Source organism: Drosophila teissieri, chromosome 3R, assembly GCF_016746235.2.
Source record: "Drosophila teissieri strain GT53w chromosome 3R, Prin_Dtei_1.1, whole genome shotgun sequence".
Lineage (NCBI taxonomy): Eukaryota > Metazoa > Arthropoda > Insecta > Diptera > Drosophilidae > Drosophila > Drosophila teissieri.
The window spans coordinates 5,960,997-5,981,806 of NC_053032.1; the positions used below are offsets into that span (position 1 = coordinate 5,960,997).

Below are 20,810 nucleotides of genomic sequence, written 5' to 3' on the forward strand. Positions count from 1 at the left end.
ATTGTATTACGCATACGCCCGTGTGGCACCCACTCACTCCTACCTTTGGAATTATTCTTGCGTGCATAATACAACTTTCCCAACTTTAGCCACCGGATTTCCATGTGAGTACACAGGGAAAAAATTTGCATAAATCCAGGACAAATATTTGCATTGTTCAGCTTCCCTCTCCCCATTTTTTTCCAGCATTTAAGCCATTAATTTGCATTCATAAAGTATATTGCCTGATATTGGTTTTAACCTTCTGCCGAAAATATATACCTTTAAGCATTAGAATCTGCAGTTGCGCTGCGTTTATATTGTTTAATTTAAAGGAGATGGCAAAATCTTCGTTCAAGTACCTCATGTGATTGGCATCGAAAAGATTGCTTTAAATTAAAAATACATATATCCGTGGAAAAACTCATCAATTCGTTGCAAATTTATTGCCCATCATCCGTGTATATTGACTGAGAATTCCCGCCTGACGTCCTGAATTAACATCTGGACTTGGCTATCATTAATTTGCTTCGTTAATGTGAAAGCAAACAATGTGAAAATAGCGCAAAGTCATTATATTTTACATTGTAATTAAAATTATGCCACTCCATACACAGGGATTCTCGATAATGCTTATGCAGGACTCAATTTGTTGTTACATAATTACAAGAAATAACACCGCGGGCCATTTCGAGTGCAAACAAAGGCACAATTAAAATCATTAATAAGTACAATGTCAATGCGGTTTTCACTAAAATCACTGGCTCTTATTAATGCAGCACCAAAATGATATCTTGCCGTCACTCACTTGGAAATGGGGCCCATTTCCCGCCTCATCCCATTTTGAAGTTTCAATTGTGCTGCCGGTATCTTTTCCCAGAATCTATGCTCCTGTCCGTGAAACTCATTTGGTGCTCAGTGAACACCGAGCTAATTGATTACAACAAATTCAATTCGCGTTTAATTAAATTAAAATTTTGATTTTATCGCAACTTTGCCCCGCAGCATATGTTTATACCCTGGGGGCTGTAGTAGATGTTAAATGGAAATTTAAATGACATTCCAGCCAGACCGAAAGTGAGACTGCTGCCTGTTTGCAATTAGCCCACCTAATTAATGATCAGCTAGGCCGCAAGTACGTGCTTCACTAAAATTTGTGTGCTGCTAACGCATTAATTAAAGTTTCATAAGAGGCAAGCAGAAAATGCGAGAAAAGAAGGCCAAACAAGGACTGCTTTTTAAATATTTATTCCAGTCATTTGTACTGTGGAAGAGACCCCGAGACCTGGAGACAGAAATTTCCTTTAGCACACAAATTGCATTTGCGTGTCAACCGCAGTGCGCAAAAGGGGGCGGTAATGTCCTGGAGGCGCCCCAAGTCTGAATGCGACTGTGTGAGTGAGTGAGTCTCTGGAACATGCGAAGCGTGCGTAAGTCGGCAACATGTAAACGCGTATTAATTAAGCCAAAACAAAGCGCCGCCGCTCAAGAACCAGACGAAATGCGAAGACGACTATGTCGGCGGCGACAAGGACATGCAAAAGGAGTGGCACGTGGGCGGCGGTGGCTATGGCAGGGGGTGGCAAATTGTCTTGCGAGTCAAGAGCTCACTCGCTGCCCTTTCCCCCTGTCCAGGACTCAATGTGTCCGTAGGAAATGGAAATGCTCTTATAATACGCCAGACGTGGTACATTTAATTTATATTTTTTGTGTGTGTGCGTCTTTCTTTGACTGGTTCTTTTGATTCCAGTTGTACATTCTAATTACAACCACCTCACACACATAACTCGCCTATCTCGCTGTACTTAACAGGCGTTTCATTTAAATAGTCCCTTAATAAACCAAATCAGCTCGCCCAACGTTTGTCCGCACCCCGCCAGGTGAACAGCTCTCGAAGTTATCGGGCTGCAGACGACACTTCTCCGCCATTGTCTCACCTGTCACCACCATGTGGTCCGAGCTGCCACAGAAGCCAGTCCCCGCTGTAAACAATCCTGGCTGGAATAAGCTTCAAATCGAAAACCACGAACAAACAGTAAGAAAAACTAGGTACACGATTTAGAAACAAAATTTTTGGATAATCTGTGTATTTGTCAAACAAACAAAAAACTCACTGTGGAAAGCAATTCAAACAGTGCCGAGCGCACTTGCAGAGTTTAACTAGCAGCGTGCGAATAAACGCAATTTAAGAATATGTATTTACTTTTCTGAAAACATTGAATAATCAATTTATATTCTTGGAACGGATATATTGAATTAAACCATTTGCGAGTCAAGTCGTGATCAGTAGCAACACACGAGTTGGTTTAGTCATGTCCGTCTGTGCGTCTGTTCATTTGTATGAAAACTAGACTCTCAGTTTATGAACTGAACTAACTGCATAAAACTTTAAAATATCCTTTGTTTATAGAGTAGGTCGGTTATAAGTCCGGATCGAAACACTTTATCATATTGCTGACATAGGAACAGTAAAAAAATTAATTTAAAATAATAGGAAAGTAATCATTGTATTGTTGTATTTAATCATAAAGTGTTCTTATCCGTTACACGTAGAATAAAATGGAATACTATATTCGTAGAAAGTATGTAACAGGCAAAAGGAAGATACCTTGGCGATCACTAGCCGAGCCGCCTTGGCCATGTCCGTCCGTCTGTCTGTCCGTCCGTCCGTCTGACTGTCCGTCCGTCTGACTGTCCGTCCGTCTGACTGTCCGTGCATCTGTCTGTCTTTCCGTCCGTCTGTCGGTCCGTGCGTCCGACAGTCAGTTCATTCGTTTTATTATTTGTCTTCCCATTTTCTAAAGGTATACTAAAAACATCCTGACCATGAACCTTCTAACGACCAAAACTGTCACGGCCAAAGTTTTAAAAATTTTCCTGAAAATGTTAATGTTTTTCGTTCGCACTTCCAAGATCTGAGTAACGGGTATTGGTCGGGGAAGTCTATACTATATATGTATACTATAGTGTATATATCTTGATATATAGATTTTAGAGTCAACGATTTCGGCTTAGAGCATTTAAAAGCGCGAGATAGATATTCGTGCCACTTTAACAGCAATTTGTGTTAATTTCGCCGGCAAAACATGGTTTAACTACCACTTAAGGCGGCCAGCTGCCACTTCATCGGTCATTATGGTCAGCCATAAACCAATGAGAAAACAAAGTGGCAGCTACCTGCCAGCATTCAATGGCCACGTCGCCATTTTACACACCTACTTTTCGCACAAATTGCACATTGGGCGCCACAAAAGTTGCGACCCCAAGAAAAAGCAAAGAAAGACCGGAAAGACCGGCTGAGCAAAGAAGGCGAAGGGAAACAAAGGAAAAAGCGAAAGAAAATCTTTCATTATCATGTCACGTCAATCGAAAAAAATCTAATGACTGCACATGATTTCTATCTCAAATAGGTTGGTCGGGAGTCTAGGCTAGGGACAGAACAGGCCGGGAAATCGCCCTACACCCACACATGCCCACAGAAGTGGTTGAAAAGTTTGCGGCCAAACGATTATTATGCATTAGCCATGCTTAAACGGTTAAATCAACTGTAAATCCCTCTGCCCACAATAAGGTCGTTGGGGGCAGCCTTGGATGGGCGGTCAGCTGCACAAGTCAAGTGTGAACTGTGTGTGGATGAGTGTGATTTGATAAATCACTGCGATATAACGAGGCTCGAGGTATCTGAAACTGAGATACCATGGCGGACACGCATTTCCAGTTGATTAGGAAGTATGGCTCTGACTCACTTTTATAAAGCCATTAGGTTTAGGATAGATTAAATTTTCCCATAGAATTATGAAATTTCTCGTTCGCACTTTCACTAGCTGAGTAACGGGTATCTGATAGTCGATGAACACAACTATAGCGTTCTCTCTTGTTTTTTTTGTAAGGGAACGAACATAACAGGCTTTTCAAAATCGGTTAAATTTACCTCTTAATCTTTAAATCTTTATAGTTTCAAAAATTTAGGAGTTTAATGATGTACAAGTAAGTACCAAAATTACAATACTGTCTATTATTATTGCTAATATAAATATTTCCGCATTCATTCACAGCAGCAGACCCACGACGTAGGTATCGATGCTAAGTAATGCCGATCTAAGTAAATTAGTGTTTTCCTTTTTAAGCAGTATCAGCCTTGAGGAAGCAGTCCAATATATTTATCAGTATCCTCTGCTGCCGACTCCACTGATTGATTATGGATTTATCTACAATCTGGTTTGCAAGAAACCTCGGGATGTCAGTGTACCGTTGATCCTAGAAATTGAGTCGGAATTCAAGTCCAAGGATAGTGCTCCTGAGAAGCCAAAGAAGGTGCCCAGGCTTTCATACCATTCCCGATCGAGTTCTATGAGTGAAGATGAACCGGAACCGGAAGTGCAAGTTAAATACCGATGGAACTCGCCGCGGCTGATGATTCTCTGCGAAGATGGAGACATCAATTGCGCCGTGCACTATCTGGTTGAGTCTCTTCACGATCCCTTTGCCTGCAATGCGGTGGCCACTCTTTTCTTGCAGGAATCCATTCTGGAGGAGTTCGTGGATCGAATGAAGGATCGCATGGAACCGTTGAGCGCGAATATCTCTGAGCATCCGGTTTATGTAAAGACACTGGAGAGACTCAATCAGTTACAGGCAAAAACAATAGTGGGAAATCCCAAGACGGTTCCTGGTAATGCTAGTCCCATGCTGGTTTACGACCTGACCCATCGTTACTTGGCCGATGGACCCACTGGTGTCATAACCCTGCACACCTTTCGAACCATGAAAGATGTCGTTGAGCTGCAGGCTAAGGAACCACTTACTTTTACCTCCGTCTGCATTTGGAACGAAAAACTGGCAGCCGCCTACGAACTGGTGGCCCGATTCAGTCCGCTGATCTTCACGATTAATTGTTACTACGTAAATCTAAACGAAATCAGCCTGCCCTTCATTTGCAACTTTAACTCCGCAAAGATCATCGACGGCTACCACTACGAGTCGTTGACCTTTAAGGGAAAGCGCAAAGTGGTTGTCCATCCCGTTGGCACCATCTGGGGAAAGTTGTCCCGCGATTCCCTCGTCCAGTACTGATCTCTCCCATTGGGAGCCAATTTAAATTATTGATTAGTCATTGATCGGGGGGCAATGACTAATTGACTTTCCGATTTGGCCACTGAATTATCAATTTAATTGCTTCAAAACATCTGCCCGTGCAAAGAGTTTTGGTCTATAATTTTCCGGGAAAACTTAACAGGCCTTCCCCGAGCATGATCAACGGAAATTATGAGTAACTGTAGTGCGATATTAAAAATTCTTTCTACGAAATAATTCACCCAACGTGCCAATAATTTCAAAAATTAACTTTGCCCATTGGTCTTCCCCGATTTTCCTGCTCTCCACAAGAGCAGAACAAAGGCAACAAAGGCGGTTCGTGTTGGCAACAAAATGTTGAGGCTCTCAGGTGAGTGGGTGGCGCTGGGGTGGGTGGTTGAATGGCGGGAGGAATTTCGAAAATGCCATAATTACTCCACTTGCTCGATGCTCAGGGACGGTGGTGAAGCGGGGCGACTGGGCGGACATATTAGTGGCACATTTTGGCTTGTTGGTTGGCCAAATAATACGGCAATGACGTTGGCAAACGGGGGATGGGCAGCTTTATAATGTACTTCCGTTTGCTTTCATTCACATGGCAGTGGAATATCAAAATATTTGACATTTGCATAAATAACACGGGCAACGACGCAGATCCCGGGCAAGTTGAAAGGCAAATAAGGCTCGAATTTTTCGCCCAGCCCCAAACCACACACATATCATCCCTGGAATTGGGCAAATTTAAAAAACCAGCACATGGAAGCGGAGCGAAATATGCAGCGCAGGCAGCGAAAACAAAACCGTGGAATTTCTGCCCACCAGAGTGGGGAGTCCTGGCCACGGACTCCGGCGGAGGGTGGGTCTCGTGGCTATGGGCAAATAAGATTTGCTTGGAATCCAACAGAATTCGGTTGGCTACCAGGGTTCTGGCCCGCTGTGGTATAGTATAGCATGTCGACAAGCAGGGCCCGCTCACTAAATAAACAAATTCATAAACAAACAAGTGCGAAAATATGAGACTTTACTTAGTCCGATACCCTGATGGAGCCATTCAAACAAATTGTGTAATATAGGCAGACTAAATATGAAAAACGACGGGCAATCTTAACTTGGAAAAAATATATGTGGAATGTGAAAATATAAACTAAATGTAAACAGCTAGTGTTATATAACATTTTTTCTACATATATAAAGAAAAGAGCATACAATTTTCATGATACACACATTTGTTATTAATTCACCTCAGTTTCCAGTTTTACACTACCTCGTGTAAGGGCATATCAAAAAATAATCGGAAAAAACGAAATTTGGAAAACCCCCAGCGCGAAATGAAGTTTATTTATCCAGCGAATGGGCAAAAATTAGAAGCGGCTGCATGCAAATTGGCAATTAGGAAATCCTTTATTTTATGAATTTTTTTCCAGAGTGCCGATTTCATTTTCTTCATGTTGGCTCGTTGCTTCGGTAGGGCTTAAAATGCAAATAAGTGACTCCACCTCTGCCTCTACGTCCACTTCCATCTCAGGGCGTTGAAGCCCCATTTAGGACTTTTATTCGAAGGGTGGAGTGAGTCAGAGTTCCATTTTGCACGTTTTTTTGGCGTTTTATTTCGGTAACGTATTTAATTTCATTGCAGGTTTTTGCCGGGTGATGTGGACCATAGGAAAGGAAATGAATTCCGTTGAGTGGAAGGTTAGCTTCGGCACAATTAAATTGATTAATATGGAATTCTGAGTGGTGTTTTTATGGGATTATCTTTGTGAACAGTGGCAACTTCGATGGCAATTGCTGCAATCAGAGATTTTATGAGTTTCTAAGAGGCTCGCTGCTTTTCCTGCTCATATATCACAACTGATTTTTTCTTTTTTGACTTCTCCAAACAATAACAAACTGGCTGACCAGGATCAAATGCGGGTGTCTCTTGAAAAATAAATTCACAGGCGAAGATTTTGGCATGCGGAAAACTTACGAGGTTGACCTGGAATCCGTTCACTTCGGTTCAATTCCATCCCAATCTCGCCCATTGGTAATTGCAAAGGTGAGAGCCACAAAAAGAAAACACCCAAGCGACCGGCACAAAACAAAACAAAGAAAAGCTGGAAAACCCACGGAGGGAAAAGTGGAAATCTCGGTTAAGTTGAAAGATTACATCCTGTGTGGAAGGACGTGGGTTGCCCAGCCTTAACTAAAAGTCAATTCCCAAATCAGCACAGCCAAATGACTGCGAAAGTAGCTTATTTCAATCGAACATTTTGCGGGGCTGTGCTTAAACTGCTCAAATCCTTTTATTTGAACGACTTTAAACTTTTCTATTGTCTGCCCGCTTTCCACTTCTGCTCCTTTGCTCCTTTTTGGCCCGATTGTTTGGCATTGTTTCATGCAAGTTTGATTTTCAAATCAACTGCAGGTTGCCCTCGCCCTCGCCCTCGCTCTCGCCCCACCCTAATCCTGCCCCTTGTCCCCACTTTGTTGTTGTTTTGGCTGTTGTTGCTGTTTCGCCCCATTCAGTTGTCAAAATAAAAACCTGGCAACCTGTTGCTACGGAGGATTACTCGTGCGTTGAATGCCCTCCTCTCGAAAGTCTCGCCCATTCCGGCCCCACTTCCCTCCACCACGTGTAGAGGAAAAGTTTTCGCTTTGATATTTGATTTCTCTGCTGGCCTCCAATGGTAGAAATCACCCAAACGGAAAAAGGTTCAAATTACCGCGTGTTTTTAGCCGTTTTCAGTCGCCAACATTTTCGTCCTTCTCAGTTCTGTTGTGACGTTTTTCGTTTTCGTGTTGTTTAGTGTTGTGTGCACTTTACTTTTCGGCTTTGACTTTTATGCCATGCTGGTCCAAGTTTCGACCCAATCAGGACGTGAAAGGATCTCAGCCACTCGGGCGGTGAAGTGGGGAATGAAAGTTTTGACAAATATGCCGGAAAGCAGGGGCATTCAGCGAGGGCCAGAGCGTCAGCGGAACACATGGGAAAAAATCACGGGGTACGCACTCTTGCTGTTTTAATAGAATTCATCTAAGACATTTCAACTATTTGAGACAATGAAGTATTAGGTGATTAATAAAATAAAATTAATATTCTCCTGAATGGCGAATAAGAGAATTCTTTCTTTTTTCGTGCTTTCATAATTTTCTAATAGCTTCTTAAAAACATACAAATTTCGTCTTTGCACTGCTTTGAATATTAAATATTACGTAAGAACAATTCTTTTCACGAATTCCCCTATAAAACCACCGCGCCACTTTAACATCCGTTCCATATCGATTTAATTAATTTTAGATACGTTGGGGCTGATTAAATATTTACGGACGTATTTATGCCGACGTATTTATGCATGTCGAATGTCGAGTGAGTGCCATCCTGGGGATCCTGTTGTCGGCTGTATCGCCTGACAGCCATTAGGAATATTGATTTCCATATCGCCACATTAACCAGCGTCAGAAGGCAACAAAAAGTCGCATTCTCGAGCGGCAAAAATTGAAAGTACACCCAAACACACCGACAAGTAGGATAGCAACGCATATACACACATCTAAATGCGCTGACGTAATGTGAAAATTATGCGTTGTAATTTGCGCCATCAGAAGGAAACGGAAAGGCGGAAGACGACGCACTCAAACAAACAGTGGCGGCGGAAGGCAATGGAAGTGGGTAGTGGGATTGTGACACGGAGAGGGCGGCGGAAAAGGGAAAGGAAAACAAACGCAGGGTATGTCGAAGAAGGAGCAGATATAGGCGGGCAAGTAGACACATTTACATATGCATAACTGTGGACATGAAAAATTGGAACACTTTAGCAGTCAAAGCAGATTCCCAGTTCCTATCTGCCGGCCCCAAAAATGTCCCTGTTGCTGCTTCCCTTGTTGGCTTTCGGCACTTTTTTATCCCACTTTTTTGCTCGAATCCCGAGAAGAAGTTGTAAAAATAAAACATGGCACGTTCACAAGTCCCCAGAAACTCTCGATGGAGTGATGCGATTAGTTGAGTTCCGACATAGGAATACCCACTGAATTATTAGAAATAATCAAAATATATTGACTGCTCTGTTGCGTAACATAGTCGGAATTATTCTTCTATTATATTCTTATAAAAAACGGAAGTATGCAAACATGTGTCTCAAAATAATACATAACTCAACAGGCTCTACATAAAACCAATGCAGATGGATAGATTTCGGCTTTGCGAAGTTCGGTCCACATGACACAAACACCGAAAACAACACATCCTTCCCTGTTCCACGTAAAACCAAAAGGTAGGAGAACAAATAGGGAGGGAACAGCCCCTAAGCGAAGAAAAATAACTACAAGAAAATTTGTGGTCGCTGAAGAATGTGGCAAGCGAAACCCAACGAGAGGAGCTCAAATTTGCGGGCGCTAAACGTGGCGTGTGGCGAACTCAGCATCAGCATTTCAGGATCCCAGTTCCCAGCATTTCAGCATCTCAGCATCCCAGCTTCCTTATTCCCTGCTCCAGCAGCATCCACAGCCAAGCCACGTGTGTAAATGCTGCGAAATAAATTTGTGTCGCTTGCAGCGTTGGCAAAAAAGAAATGGAAATAAAAATGTGTAACAACGGCAAGAACAAGCAAAGCCTCATAAATGTTTACACCTTGTCTGGGTGGAAAATCAGGCTCCGGTGGTTGGTTAGTGGCAGGAGATGGGTGGTGGGTGGTGGGCGGGATTTGGCTGCAGCACGCACAAAGCGTGTCAATGACGCAGGGGAAAGGGGGGAGTGTGAGGTGGGCGGTTCTGCGAGAGCCGCTGATAAACGTCCTTCTAATAATGATAATGGCTGACGTTGCATCCTGTTGCACAGTGGAGCGGAAAGGTGCGACTTCCAAGGAGCTAATGAACTCTGTGTGGCCTGCCTGGCGAAACAGTGAACTACACTTCCTTTCCTATTCAGCTTAGATAATGAGCCATAATTTCAAATATGGTCATATGGGATAGTAAAAATTTAAGTATTTATCATACGGATGTATTTAACACGCTATTACGGCCACCCGATTGGTATTCTTTGGGTCATACCCCATATAAGGTGAACTAAAATACCTTCTCTTTCAATAGATTATATCAACGATTCTAGAAAGTGTGAATTCAAATTATTCCCTGTTTATGAGACCCACCCTCAATTCATTCATAGTCTTATCAAATAGAAATGCCTAAAAATTTTAACCACTGTACCACGTAAGTCTAATAACTCTGCTGGTCTACGTAAATCGTATTATTTTAAATTTAAAATTAAGTTTAAATTTTAAATTAACGCTGCCACCTAAATAATAGAGTTAACAGGACTGCAACCCACCTTTACCCATTATGCCTAAATTTTTAGTCAACTTTCGTGTGTTGGAGAATTTGTGAAAAGCGGTATATGCGCGCCCGAATCGCTGATAAACGTCCTTCTAATAATGATAATGGCTGACGTTGCATCCTGTTGCACAGTGGAGCGGAAAGGTGCGACTTCCAAGGAGCTAATGAACTCTGTGTGGCCTGCCTGGCGAAACAGTGAACTACACTTCCTTTCCTATTCAGCTTAGATAATGAGCCATAATTTCAAATATGGTCATATGGGATAGTAAAAATTTAAGTATTTATCATACGGATGTATTTAACACGCTATTACGGCCACCCGATTGGTATTCTTTGGGTCATACCCCATATAAGGTGAACTAAAATACCTTCTCTTTCAATAGATTATATCAACGATTCTAGAAAGTGTGAATTCAAATTATTCCCTGTTTATGAGACCCACCCTCAATTCATTCATAGTCTTATCAAATAGAAATGCCTAAAAATTTTAACCACTGTACCACGTAAGTCTAATAACTCTGCTGGTCTACGTAAATCGTATTATTTTAAATTTAAAATTAAGTTTAAATTTTAAATTAACGCTGCCACCTAAATAATAGAGTTAACAGGACTGCAACCCACCTTTACCCATTATGCCTAAATTTTTAGTCAACTTTCGTGTGTTGGAGAATTTGTGAAAAGCGGTATATGCGCGCCCGAATCGGTTCTATTCATGAAAGAAAATGTGTAACAAATGTGCTTCGCATGAACTCAGTATTAGTTACATTTGAAACATTTCTCGACAACTACAATTTTCCACTGTGCAAAAACTTTTTTTATACATTTGAATGATTAATTTTCCCACCCCAACATGGGGCGGGTATTCCACAACTTTTAGCTATTTTATGCTGTGCAGATACAATGGACAGCGAGAGACATTTAAAATTTTCGACGAGCAGAGTACATAATTTATTTAATGGTGATTTATTGTCTGGCTCTGACTCTAACAAATGGTAAAAAATTGCAAATTCTTGTACTTTCTTTTTATGTGGGGAATGTGTATCATTCTTTGTGGCCCACATTCATACACTCGGTGTGTGTAAGCTACAGATTCCTAACACTTGGGTCGGTTTTTTGAGCTGCGTCTTCCCAATTGGCTCGCTTTTGCTACAGCTTTGTCTAATTTTTTAGGTGTTTATTGCCCAGGCTCTGGTAATGTTGCCAATTTACGCTAGCCCATTTTGCACTTCCCGTCTTTATGTATTTATTTAAAATGATTTTTCTGTTATTTAATGCGCTCAACTAATTTTTAGTTTGACTCGACAGGTAAATATGCTGCAACTTTTTATGCCTGAGAGAACTCCAATGTGACGACGGACTAATGAGGATAAGTAATTAATGTTTAAAATTAAATGTCTAATTTTTTTGCAGTGAGAGCGAACTGTGGCCACTAGAATTGATAGCTAATCTTGCCATGTGTTAAATAATTTAAAATATTACATTTTTCGTAATAAGGGTATAGAAAGAGTACTTTAAATAACATTTACAAACTTTAAAAGAACCATAATGAGTCCGGGGCCTGCTTGTAAACAATAATCACACCAAAATAAATACCGTCCAAACCCACATATATTGAAATTTGGCCCGCAAATTAAAGCAAAGGCAACAGCTTGAAAACAATATTCGGCAGCGCGGTGTCGGGACGTACTGAAAATGAAATTAATATTAAACAATGCGTGACATTTTTTGCAACAAAGCAGAGAGGCCACGAGTCCGTTTTGCAGGATATATGGAAGCAACAACCGCACCTCGTTAAAATTGTATGCCAAAATGGCTGCATACATGTGTGGCCCAAACAAACAGCCAACAAGAAGCCGCTTCAAAAAGTTAAACAAGCAAACATGGCACAAAAAAAACATTCATCGGAAAAGAAACGCAATATAACGAAACAAAAGGAGCAAAGAAAAAGTCCGACGGAAAATTAAAAATTCAATTCGGCACAAGCCCTGGGATAAACTTTCTTTTAGATTTCATTAAGGCAAAATAAATAAAAACAAAATATGTGGTACACAAATGACTAAAGTATCGCGTCTAATTATATCCCTTAAATTTGAATATTAATCAATGCCACATATACCAAGCCGCCAACGCAGCACTAAATGTGTGACAAATGAAATATTTAAATAAATTTCAGACCCGCAAACATTTTGACATTTTTCGCACTGACAAGTGCCGCAAAAAGTTGCAAATTGTGGTTATTGTGGGGACAAAACACAAAAACTCAAAAAAGACAAAAAATTTCAAACGAAACAAGCACCCAACTCGATGACTTGCATTGGGGAATGCGTTAAAGTTTTAAATTCGGAAAAAGTTGTTACCCAACGCTCTGAAAAACTTTCGAATCATTATCGTCATGGCGATGATGATGAAAAGCATCGGGGACACTGGGTGGTCGACCTTTTTTGCAGCATTTGGAACGGAAGTGATTTCATCAAATATTCATATTAACTAATTGGATTTGATGCCTGTTTCCATATTTTGTGTGTATCCTTCGTAGCGGATATTGCCCGTCGAGCTCATCAGGCCGCCCTTCCGTTAGGGACACTCGTAATTTAATACACAGTGTTTATTTTAAATTATAAATGTATTTACCCACATGTCATTGAGGGGCGAGCCTTTAGAAAACTATGTGCGTTTTCCGGCAATTTTCTCCCACGCAAATGCTTACCTAAAACGAACAGAAATAATTAAATCTGTGTTTGTAGGAGCTGAAATGTATTTTATTTTATTTTCATTTATTGCTTTAAACTACAATAATAAATGCCAAAAACAACAAGCAACCAGATTTAATTTTGGTACATTTGGCATGTTAACCAGTGTTAGTCAGGACTTGGGTAGGTGAGTAGAAACTACCAAGAAATTATCCCAACTTCACTAAAAACTTTTCATATTTCTAGAAACAGCTCAAAGGCCTGTGTCCTAATCAAACTACTCCCTACCTTCACTCCACTGTTTTGGCAAACTTGGCAGGAGATGGGAACTTTAATTCCAACCTTTTCATTAGCATTCAATGCGGGCAGCGTTTTCCCAGCAGAAGCGTTGAATAAAATAACAAACATGGCGAGCGGCGAAGAAAAACAAACCTTCAAAAGGCGGGTGGGGCATAACCAGGCGAAAATGTGTCAGTTAAAGTGGCGTATACACAACATGTGGGCGAAAGCAATGAACTCCGCGGAAAACTTGGCTCGGCTCTTGACTGAACTCTTTTGGGCCAACACTTCGCCCTTTTCCATTAGTTGCACGCGCCAAAAAAGAGCGAAGAAAACGGGGCGAATATTACAAAATATTAAAAACGAGGAAAATATAGAAAACTCTGCTGTGCCAGTGGAACGGAGAACGGAAAGGATGAAGTGGCGCAGAGAGGAGCAGCAAAAAAAGCTACAAAATAGCATAGAAAATTAATAATCGCGCAATTTTTGCGCCAGTAAACAATGAGAAAGTCTTGGCTCGTTAGTTTCCTCATTATTCTGAATTTTCAACTTGCTCTATCTGCCTCCACGAAAATTTCCCCGCTCCTCCGTGAACTTTTCTTTGTGTTCTGCCTCTTACAGTTCCAGTCCAAATCCTCGAAAAGGACAAAACGCAACGCGCCACTGAAAATGGAACGCCGGCAAACGAGCCTTGAGGTTGTGGGCTTAGGTTTTGGGCTTGCTCTGGCGACTGGAATTTCATTGGGCTGGCTGAGACAACTGTCTGACAAGATGGAGAACGCGAATGTACCGGATAAATAATGAAAAAACCGATTTAATATAATTTTGTATAGCAACAAATTTTGTAAGTCGCGTCTGATACTTCGGGTCCCTTTTTTGCATCCTTTGAAGTGCAGTGCAAATGAAGTGTTGTAGCTAAAAAGTTCAAGGGCCATGAAACTCGTGAGAAAAAATGCAGGACTATAACATCTCGTAAAAAGCCGATAAGCTTTAAATTTGGGTGGGAATTTTAGAACAATATTTGTAATGTTACATTAGTCAGTAGATTTTACATAAGCCAGTACATAAGCCTGTAATTATACCAGTTCCTCGTAGAGTAAAAGGGTATACTAGATTCGTTGAAAAGTATGTAACAGGCAGAGTTAAGCTTTTCCGACCATATAAAGTATATATATTCTTGATCAGGATCAATAGCCGAGTAGATCTTTCCGTCTGTCTGTCCATATAAACGTCGACAGTCTAAAAGCTAGAAAGTGAGATTAAGCAAGCAGACTCCAGAGACATAGACGGAGCGCAAGTTTGTTGACCCAGTTCCCCGACTATCTGATACCCGTTACTCAGCTAGTGGAAGTGTGAAGGAGAGTCTTCATCACTGACAGTTTTTGACGGTTTGTGGGCGTTAGAGTGGGCGTGGCAAAAACTTTCTTAGCAAATCGATAAAAATTTACAAGACTAATACAAAAATGATAAAATATTAAAACATTTTTCAAAAGTGTGGGCGTGGCAGTTTTGGCCGGTTTGTGGGCGTTAGGGTGAGCGTGGCAACAAGTTTTTCTGCAGATCGATAGAAAATTGCAATACTAATAAGAAAATGAAAAAATATCTAAACATTTTCCAAAAGTGTAGGCGTGGCAGTTTTGGGCGGTTTGTGGGCGTTAGAGTGGGCAACATGAATCGACAAACTTGCGCTGCGTTTATATCTCTGGAGTCTGTATGCTTTCTCTCAACTTTCTAGCTTCTATAGTTCCTGAGATCTCGACGTTCATACGGACGGACAGACAGACGGACATGGCCAGATCGACTCGGCTATTGATCCTGATCAAGAATATATATACTCTATATGGTCGGAAGCGCTTCCTTCTGCCTGTTACATACTTTTCAACGAATCTAGTATACCCTTTTACTCTACGAGTAACGGGTATAATTAGGTAAACAATAATTTATAATACAAGTGTTGTATTTTAAGAACACAAGTGAAAGAAAGCTTTAAATTCCCTTTGTAGTCGTACCATTTATGTGAGTGGTAATCACAAAGAATCTTAATCAACATATGGCCAAGTTTGTTTAATCAGACAACCGATTTTCAAGTCCCGCCAACAGAAGACGAATGGACCGAACTTAAAAGGCACTCATGCAAATGACACCGACCTGAAGGGAGAGCCGCAATTCCCATCGAGGCTGCTGACCAGCGGAGTACAACCGAAAACAGGGAAACAAAATCAAATTACAAGCGGGCCAAAAGGGCAAAGGGAAAATGGCAAACGACCAACAAGTTTTCCTGGGTGTCGACTCGAATTCGCATTCGAGGCGAAACGACAACTAAATTATTAATGCACAATGAACTTGAAGCGGGACCAGCTCGGCGAGCGGCAAACCAGAAAATATGTCCAGCGAAAAGTTGAAAAATATATGTACGGATGGAAAGTGGGTATATGGTCGAATGCAAATGACATTAACTTGGTCGAGAGTAGGGCAAGGACAAGGGCAACCAGCAGCGGTGTAAGAGAATGCAAAAAAATGGGGAAAATTATAATACGTGGACAAATTGCGTACAGGACAGCAGGTCCTGCTTACTCTTTGTTCTCCTTGCTGTCATCTCACTTTGCATTTTAAATCAACATTTGTTTTTTAGTCGCATTCCGGCCCTGCTTCTCATGTTTCTTTTATTTGATATGCATTAAAAACTTTTCAACTTATTTATATAATTTTTCATGGGAATTTCACCTTTTGAAGTTCAGATATGAAATGCGTAATGATTTTTCATTGCTGTTAAATAAACAATTGAGCAGGGGAGTTGCCAAACTTTTTCACCTGGGGAAGATACCACAGCCCAGAGAACCCCTCATTTATTATACACTCAGCCGGATGAGAGGGCACCCAAAGCCGGTTGCGTGTATGGGTCTAATCAAATTCTGTCATTTAATTTGGGCAACTTACGGGGCATAAAGGTTAAATGCTGCTAATGCGAAAAGGCTCAGAAAACCACTGGGGTGACCATTAGCCATTTAATGTATAGGCGAAGTCTCAATAAAGGCAAAAGTAATCATAAATCTTTTGCTAATGTGATGTGAATGGTATCCTTTTACTTTTATTTAGTGATCCTTACAGTCTTAGCCTTTCGAAAGAACTCAGCGCTTAGTAATCCTTTTGCATTTGGGATTTATTTACAGAGAGGCTTGCATTTAATATTATGATATATTCGAATATTATAAAAGTATTTATTAAGATACCCCATTGATTATTGCAATAATAATAATTATTCTGTAAAATTTCTTTACCTTACAAAGAGCAAACAGCTGCCTTTTTAATTATTTTGTTATAAAATCTATCGTCAATTAAGAAGAAAAACCAGTTGAACGAAATCCTTTTTCTTATTAATGCAGTTTGTTTATAAGCACAATTCATCTTATTATTATTATTATTATTATTATGTATAAATACGGAACTATTTGTATGAAATAACCTGCAGATAAAGGTTGTTAGAGCTGACCTGTCCCCTAATCTTTTTTAATTTATTTATATTCTGCGAGGGCTAAAGTTATTGGCCGATCATCCGCATGGTTATGTGCTCATGGCCCGTAAGCTGCTTAACTATTTTAGTTTTCAACGTGAGAGGGTACTGTGTTCCATATGTAGCGAGGATTTGGAATTGGCTCACCTTTGTGCAATTTTTCAATAAATTCCCGGACCGGCGGCATTAGAAAAAGATATCCAAAACACGTGACAAATTTGCCTGACTTGCATACGCATTACACACACACAGGCAGCACCTCACTACCACACAGCCACCACACTACACACCAGCGAGTGCGTGTGAGAATATGTGTGGATTAACTTTAAAGGATGGGCACAATTCAATGATGGGTTTGTTGTTACTTTTGTTGGTATCCTTGAGGATGCACTGCGAGAACTTCGCCCGGATCGCGTATTACAAATCAAGCATACGTTAGGGCGCCACACAAATCAAGCATACGCCACCGAGACGCACCACCGACGGACGACAGTCACGACTGGAGTCACTGTGTCACAGTTTTGGGTCACTCTCACTGGCAGCAACGGCACACACTGAGCGGTAAGCACAACTGAAGCCCACGACAACGGCATTCGAAGTGGCGACGGGTGACTTCAGCAATCACGACAACCCCGCAAAAGCTCAACCAACTCGCGGGAAAAGCCGAGCCAGCCAGCTCGGAAAACGGCTGTCTAAGAGACTCGAACTCTCTTCGCAAGAGAGTCCTTTGGGTGCGACTGCCGGCGGACATGCGCAGTGGGGGATTCACCAACCGGCCAATTGCCCAACTGGCTCTTCCAGTGCCTTACTTTATCCGTGGACATGTCCCAAAACAAACAGCAACAGCTGTTCCGCCTGGCGGGAAGACCCAGAAAGCTATCCTCCTCATTGTCCGCCTGCTCTGACGCACTCTCCCGGTACTCCCCGATTTCTGGATATATGTGTGTGGCACTTGGCGTGTCTTAGGTCAGAAACGTCGGCCGAAGTGGTCGCAGAGGGTGTGGGTACGGGTTGGATGAGAGAACCTTTGCCGCTGTTGGTAGAATTTTTAATTATGATAAATGCCCATTCATAAAAATGAGTGGCATACATTTGCGTTGCGTGTTTATTTGTATACTTCGCATATCTGGTATATTCTGCATAATTATTATTGCCATTATATATCTCCACTGTCTTCTTCACCGCCTGTTTTTGTTTTTATTGTTTTTTTTTTTGTTTTGCTGTCACTAATTTGTTAGCTCCATTTTGGATGGTTTCTCCCCTTCTGTTTGCACTTGACAGCCCAAGATTTATGCGACTGCAGTTGGTGGTGATTGCTGGTGAATTGGTAAGTGGGATGCGGAAATGGTGGGTGTTAAGTGGCTAGAAATAGGGGATGGGCCACTGATGATCGACTGCCGGCTGCAGGTGTTGATGGCTCAGATGTGTCTCAATCACCATCAGCGTCGGTTAATAAAATCACAGGACGGCATTTGATGAATGGTTGCAATTCATGCCCCTGACACTTGAGGGGCAACCGATTATTCGACTATTATCCAAACACAGGCCAACAATTACTTGGCTGGAGGTTTTAAAACTTTATGGAGCAACATAATGGCGTTTCGTTTAGGACTTTATTTGTGGCAAAGCTAAACTTATACTTGCTCTTATATCAATAAATAAATAAATTTAAAATTTAAATAACATAAATAACGTTAATGAACTGTTGTAATACTCGCAATATTAAACATATATTTCATAATAATAATTTCCTAATTGAAATCGCTAAAGACATAAATTAGGTTTATTAGAGACAGAATTCCAGATCTGAGCACTCATCAAAAACCTTGAAGGAATTCCTTTATAAAGTGAAGGCTTTGTTCCTATAAAGCATTGTTACGTATAGGATTGGGGGATGTAAGGTCCAAGAGTCTCCATCTCAATGCAATGTCCGACCACTCGACAAAAACCAAATTGACCAAAGTTAATTTAACCACTGTAAACAAGCCGGGACTCAAGTACCCGGGCACTTGAAATGCTTCGCTGCCCACGAGCAGAGAATAAGGTGCAAAAAAAGACTGATCGGGGGGGAAATGGGAATTGAGAATAGGGTGGGGTGCTGCAACATACGTATACGTACTGTACTGAAAATCAATTGAAGCGCCAACAAACGCTTCAATCAATTTTACTTTGGCAAACATTGAGTGCAAAATAAATCACAGCTCCGACTAGAGACGGTGTTGGACCCCTTCCCCCAGAATCCTGGATATCCAACCAGGGATAAGAGGAACAGTGGGTCCCACCGCCCACTGAGATCATCCTCGTGTTTATCTTATTTATGCAAAGCTGTGGCAAACACCAACAATAACAAGCCAGAATGTGCGGCGAAGGCAGATAAAAAATGAATGAATTCAATGAAATCTGGGTAAAAAAAACTAAGGAACAGAAAAGATGCAACGAGAGATTCGAAAAGAGTGCAAAAACTGCAACATTCCGATGGGCGATGTGCGAGTGAGCTTGTGTGAGGACATCATGCTTCTTAGAGACACATCAAACATCTCAAACGGAATGAATAATTTATAGACGCAAAAGACGGGAGGAAGAGACAGTCGCGTAAGCCATCTGCACTGCGATTTCTCACACACGCAAGGGCGTAGACACAATCTCTTTCGGGGCTCGAACCATATTAAAAACCTGTATTTTGAATTTCATATATAAGAAAGAGCGTTATGCTCATCATCATCATCAGTGCGTTATGCAACCATCTGTCATGTTCAAACTTAGATTAGCCAAGTATTCTATGTGAAAAATACGAAACAGGTATAACCACTGTGGACGGCAGTTGTATGCTAAGGCTCTATATAATAAGCAATAAGCATAAATATAACTAAGCAAACAATTACCGCTAAAACTTATAGTCTGAGCCCACAAAATACTAACGCAAAGGTTAGTGGTTAAGTTAAATAAAAAAGTTATAGAAAGGAAAAAGGTTCGGTGTTCCTAAGCCTCCCGTATAAAACATTGTGTGCGCCCCTGCATGCGAAGGCATCTCTCCGGAAGCCTCGCATTAGTTGGCACACACCTTCCATTCATGGACTTCAATGCGACCGACGAAATAAAATGGCAATGCCAATGCAGAATGTAAATGCCAACTCGAAGTGCCCGGGATAACTTTGCATTTATTTTCATTTTTGCACCCGCACTCGCTGTGGGGTAAGTTATGCAGCATAATTCCCGCAAAAGGAAACTTATTTGGAGCACAAAGCAGCCAAGTGCCAGTGATGCACTTGTAGCATTCTATATTTACGGGAGGAAAGTCAGGTTTATGTGCCGATTGCCGCTCAGTGCAAATGCGATAAGCGCGTTATCAAATTCGCTTTCTGCCCCACTTTAAATCCAACTTATATACCAGCCGCGTCAAACGAAAAGTTTAAATAAATGACTGCAAAAACTTTGTCAATCTGATGGAAAACAACCGGGAACCAACATGCCGGCATGAAAATTCAGCCCAAAAGCAGCGGAGTTGACTTTGATGCTGGTTGGACCGCACTGAAATTCGTCAATTTTTAAAGTGCCACCTAAGAAATCAAGGCGAAACCACGCCTCGTGGTAAATATTAATTTAACTTTGCACATTAGCCGAGCAATGACACCTGACTGCGGAGAATCGTGGTACGACACTGCGTTGGAAACTGGCCACAAATGTTGGTGGAACACTACACCCACACCGCTCCCCAAAGCACCCACCTCCCTGGGGTTAACCTCAGTTATTTGTCTATTTGCCTATGCGAAATTTGATGCGCAGTCTGCCTGTCTGTTTTTTCTCTTCGTGGCGATGCTCGCAGTGCCTCTGCTGTTTTGGTCCTCATTATCGTAAATTTTTATGCTAAATACATTTCGTTGTCGTACCCAAAAATACAAACACCAAATCCGTAAGCGACATAAAGAAAACCGACGTTACCTGATCGTCAAAATGGGAATACTCTATTA

At 41.3% G+C, this 20,810-nt stretch overlaps 2 protein-coding genes across 6 annotated transcripts in view; one reads left to right on the forward strand and one right to left on the reverse strand.

Moving 5' to 3' along the window:
- The window catches only part of LOC122621254 (hemicentin-2), a 51,822-nt gene extending 49,749 nt beyond the window's left edge, over positions 1-2,073 (reverse strand). For 2 of the 3 annotated variants that reach the window (XR_006326202.1, XM_043799067.1), the window contains exon 1: positions 1,917-2,073. The gene's annotated coding sequence lies outside the window, so the exon portion shown is untranslated. Of the gene's footprint in view, positions 1-43; positions 223-1,916 lie in introns of those variants that run through there. The other variant, XR_006326203.1, reaches the window with a different exon arrangement.
- Positions 2,074-3,853: 1,780 nt separating this feature from the next.
- Positions 3,854-5,273, forward strand: LOC122621161. Of its 3 annotated transcripts, XM_043798923.1 has the most exons (4): positions 3,854-3,966; positions 4,035-4,049; positions 4,110-4,440; positions 4,498-5,273. In XM_043798923.1, the coding sequence occupies exons 1-4, from the start codon at positions 3,956-3,958 to the stop codon at positions 5,050-5,052; spliced, it is 912 nt and encodes a 303-aa protein (XP_043654858.1). In that variant the 5' UTR covers positions 3,854-3,955; the 3' UTR covers positions 5,053-5,273. The 3 variants fall into 3 exon arrangements, with proteins under 3 accessions (XP_043654858.1, XP_043654856.1, XP_043654857.1); XM_043798921.1 differs by having other exon boundaries at positions 3,855-3,966; positions 4,110-5,272; XM_043798922.1 differs by having other exon boundaries at positions 3,944-3,966; positions 4,038-4,049; positions 4,110-5,272.
- The last annotated feature ends 15,537 nt before the right edge of the window (positions 5,274-20,810 follow it).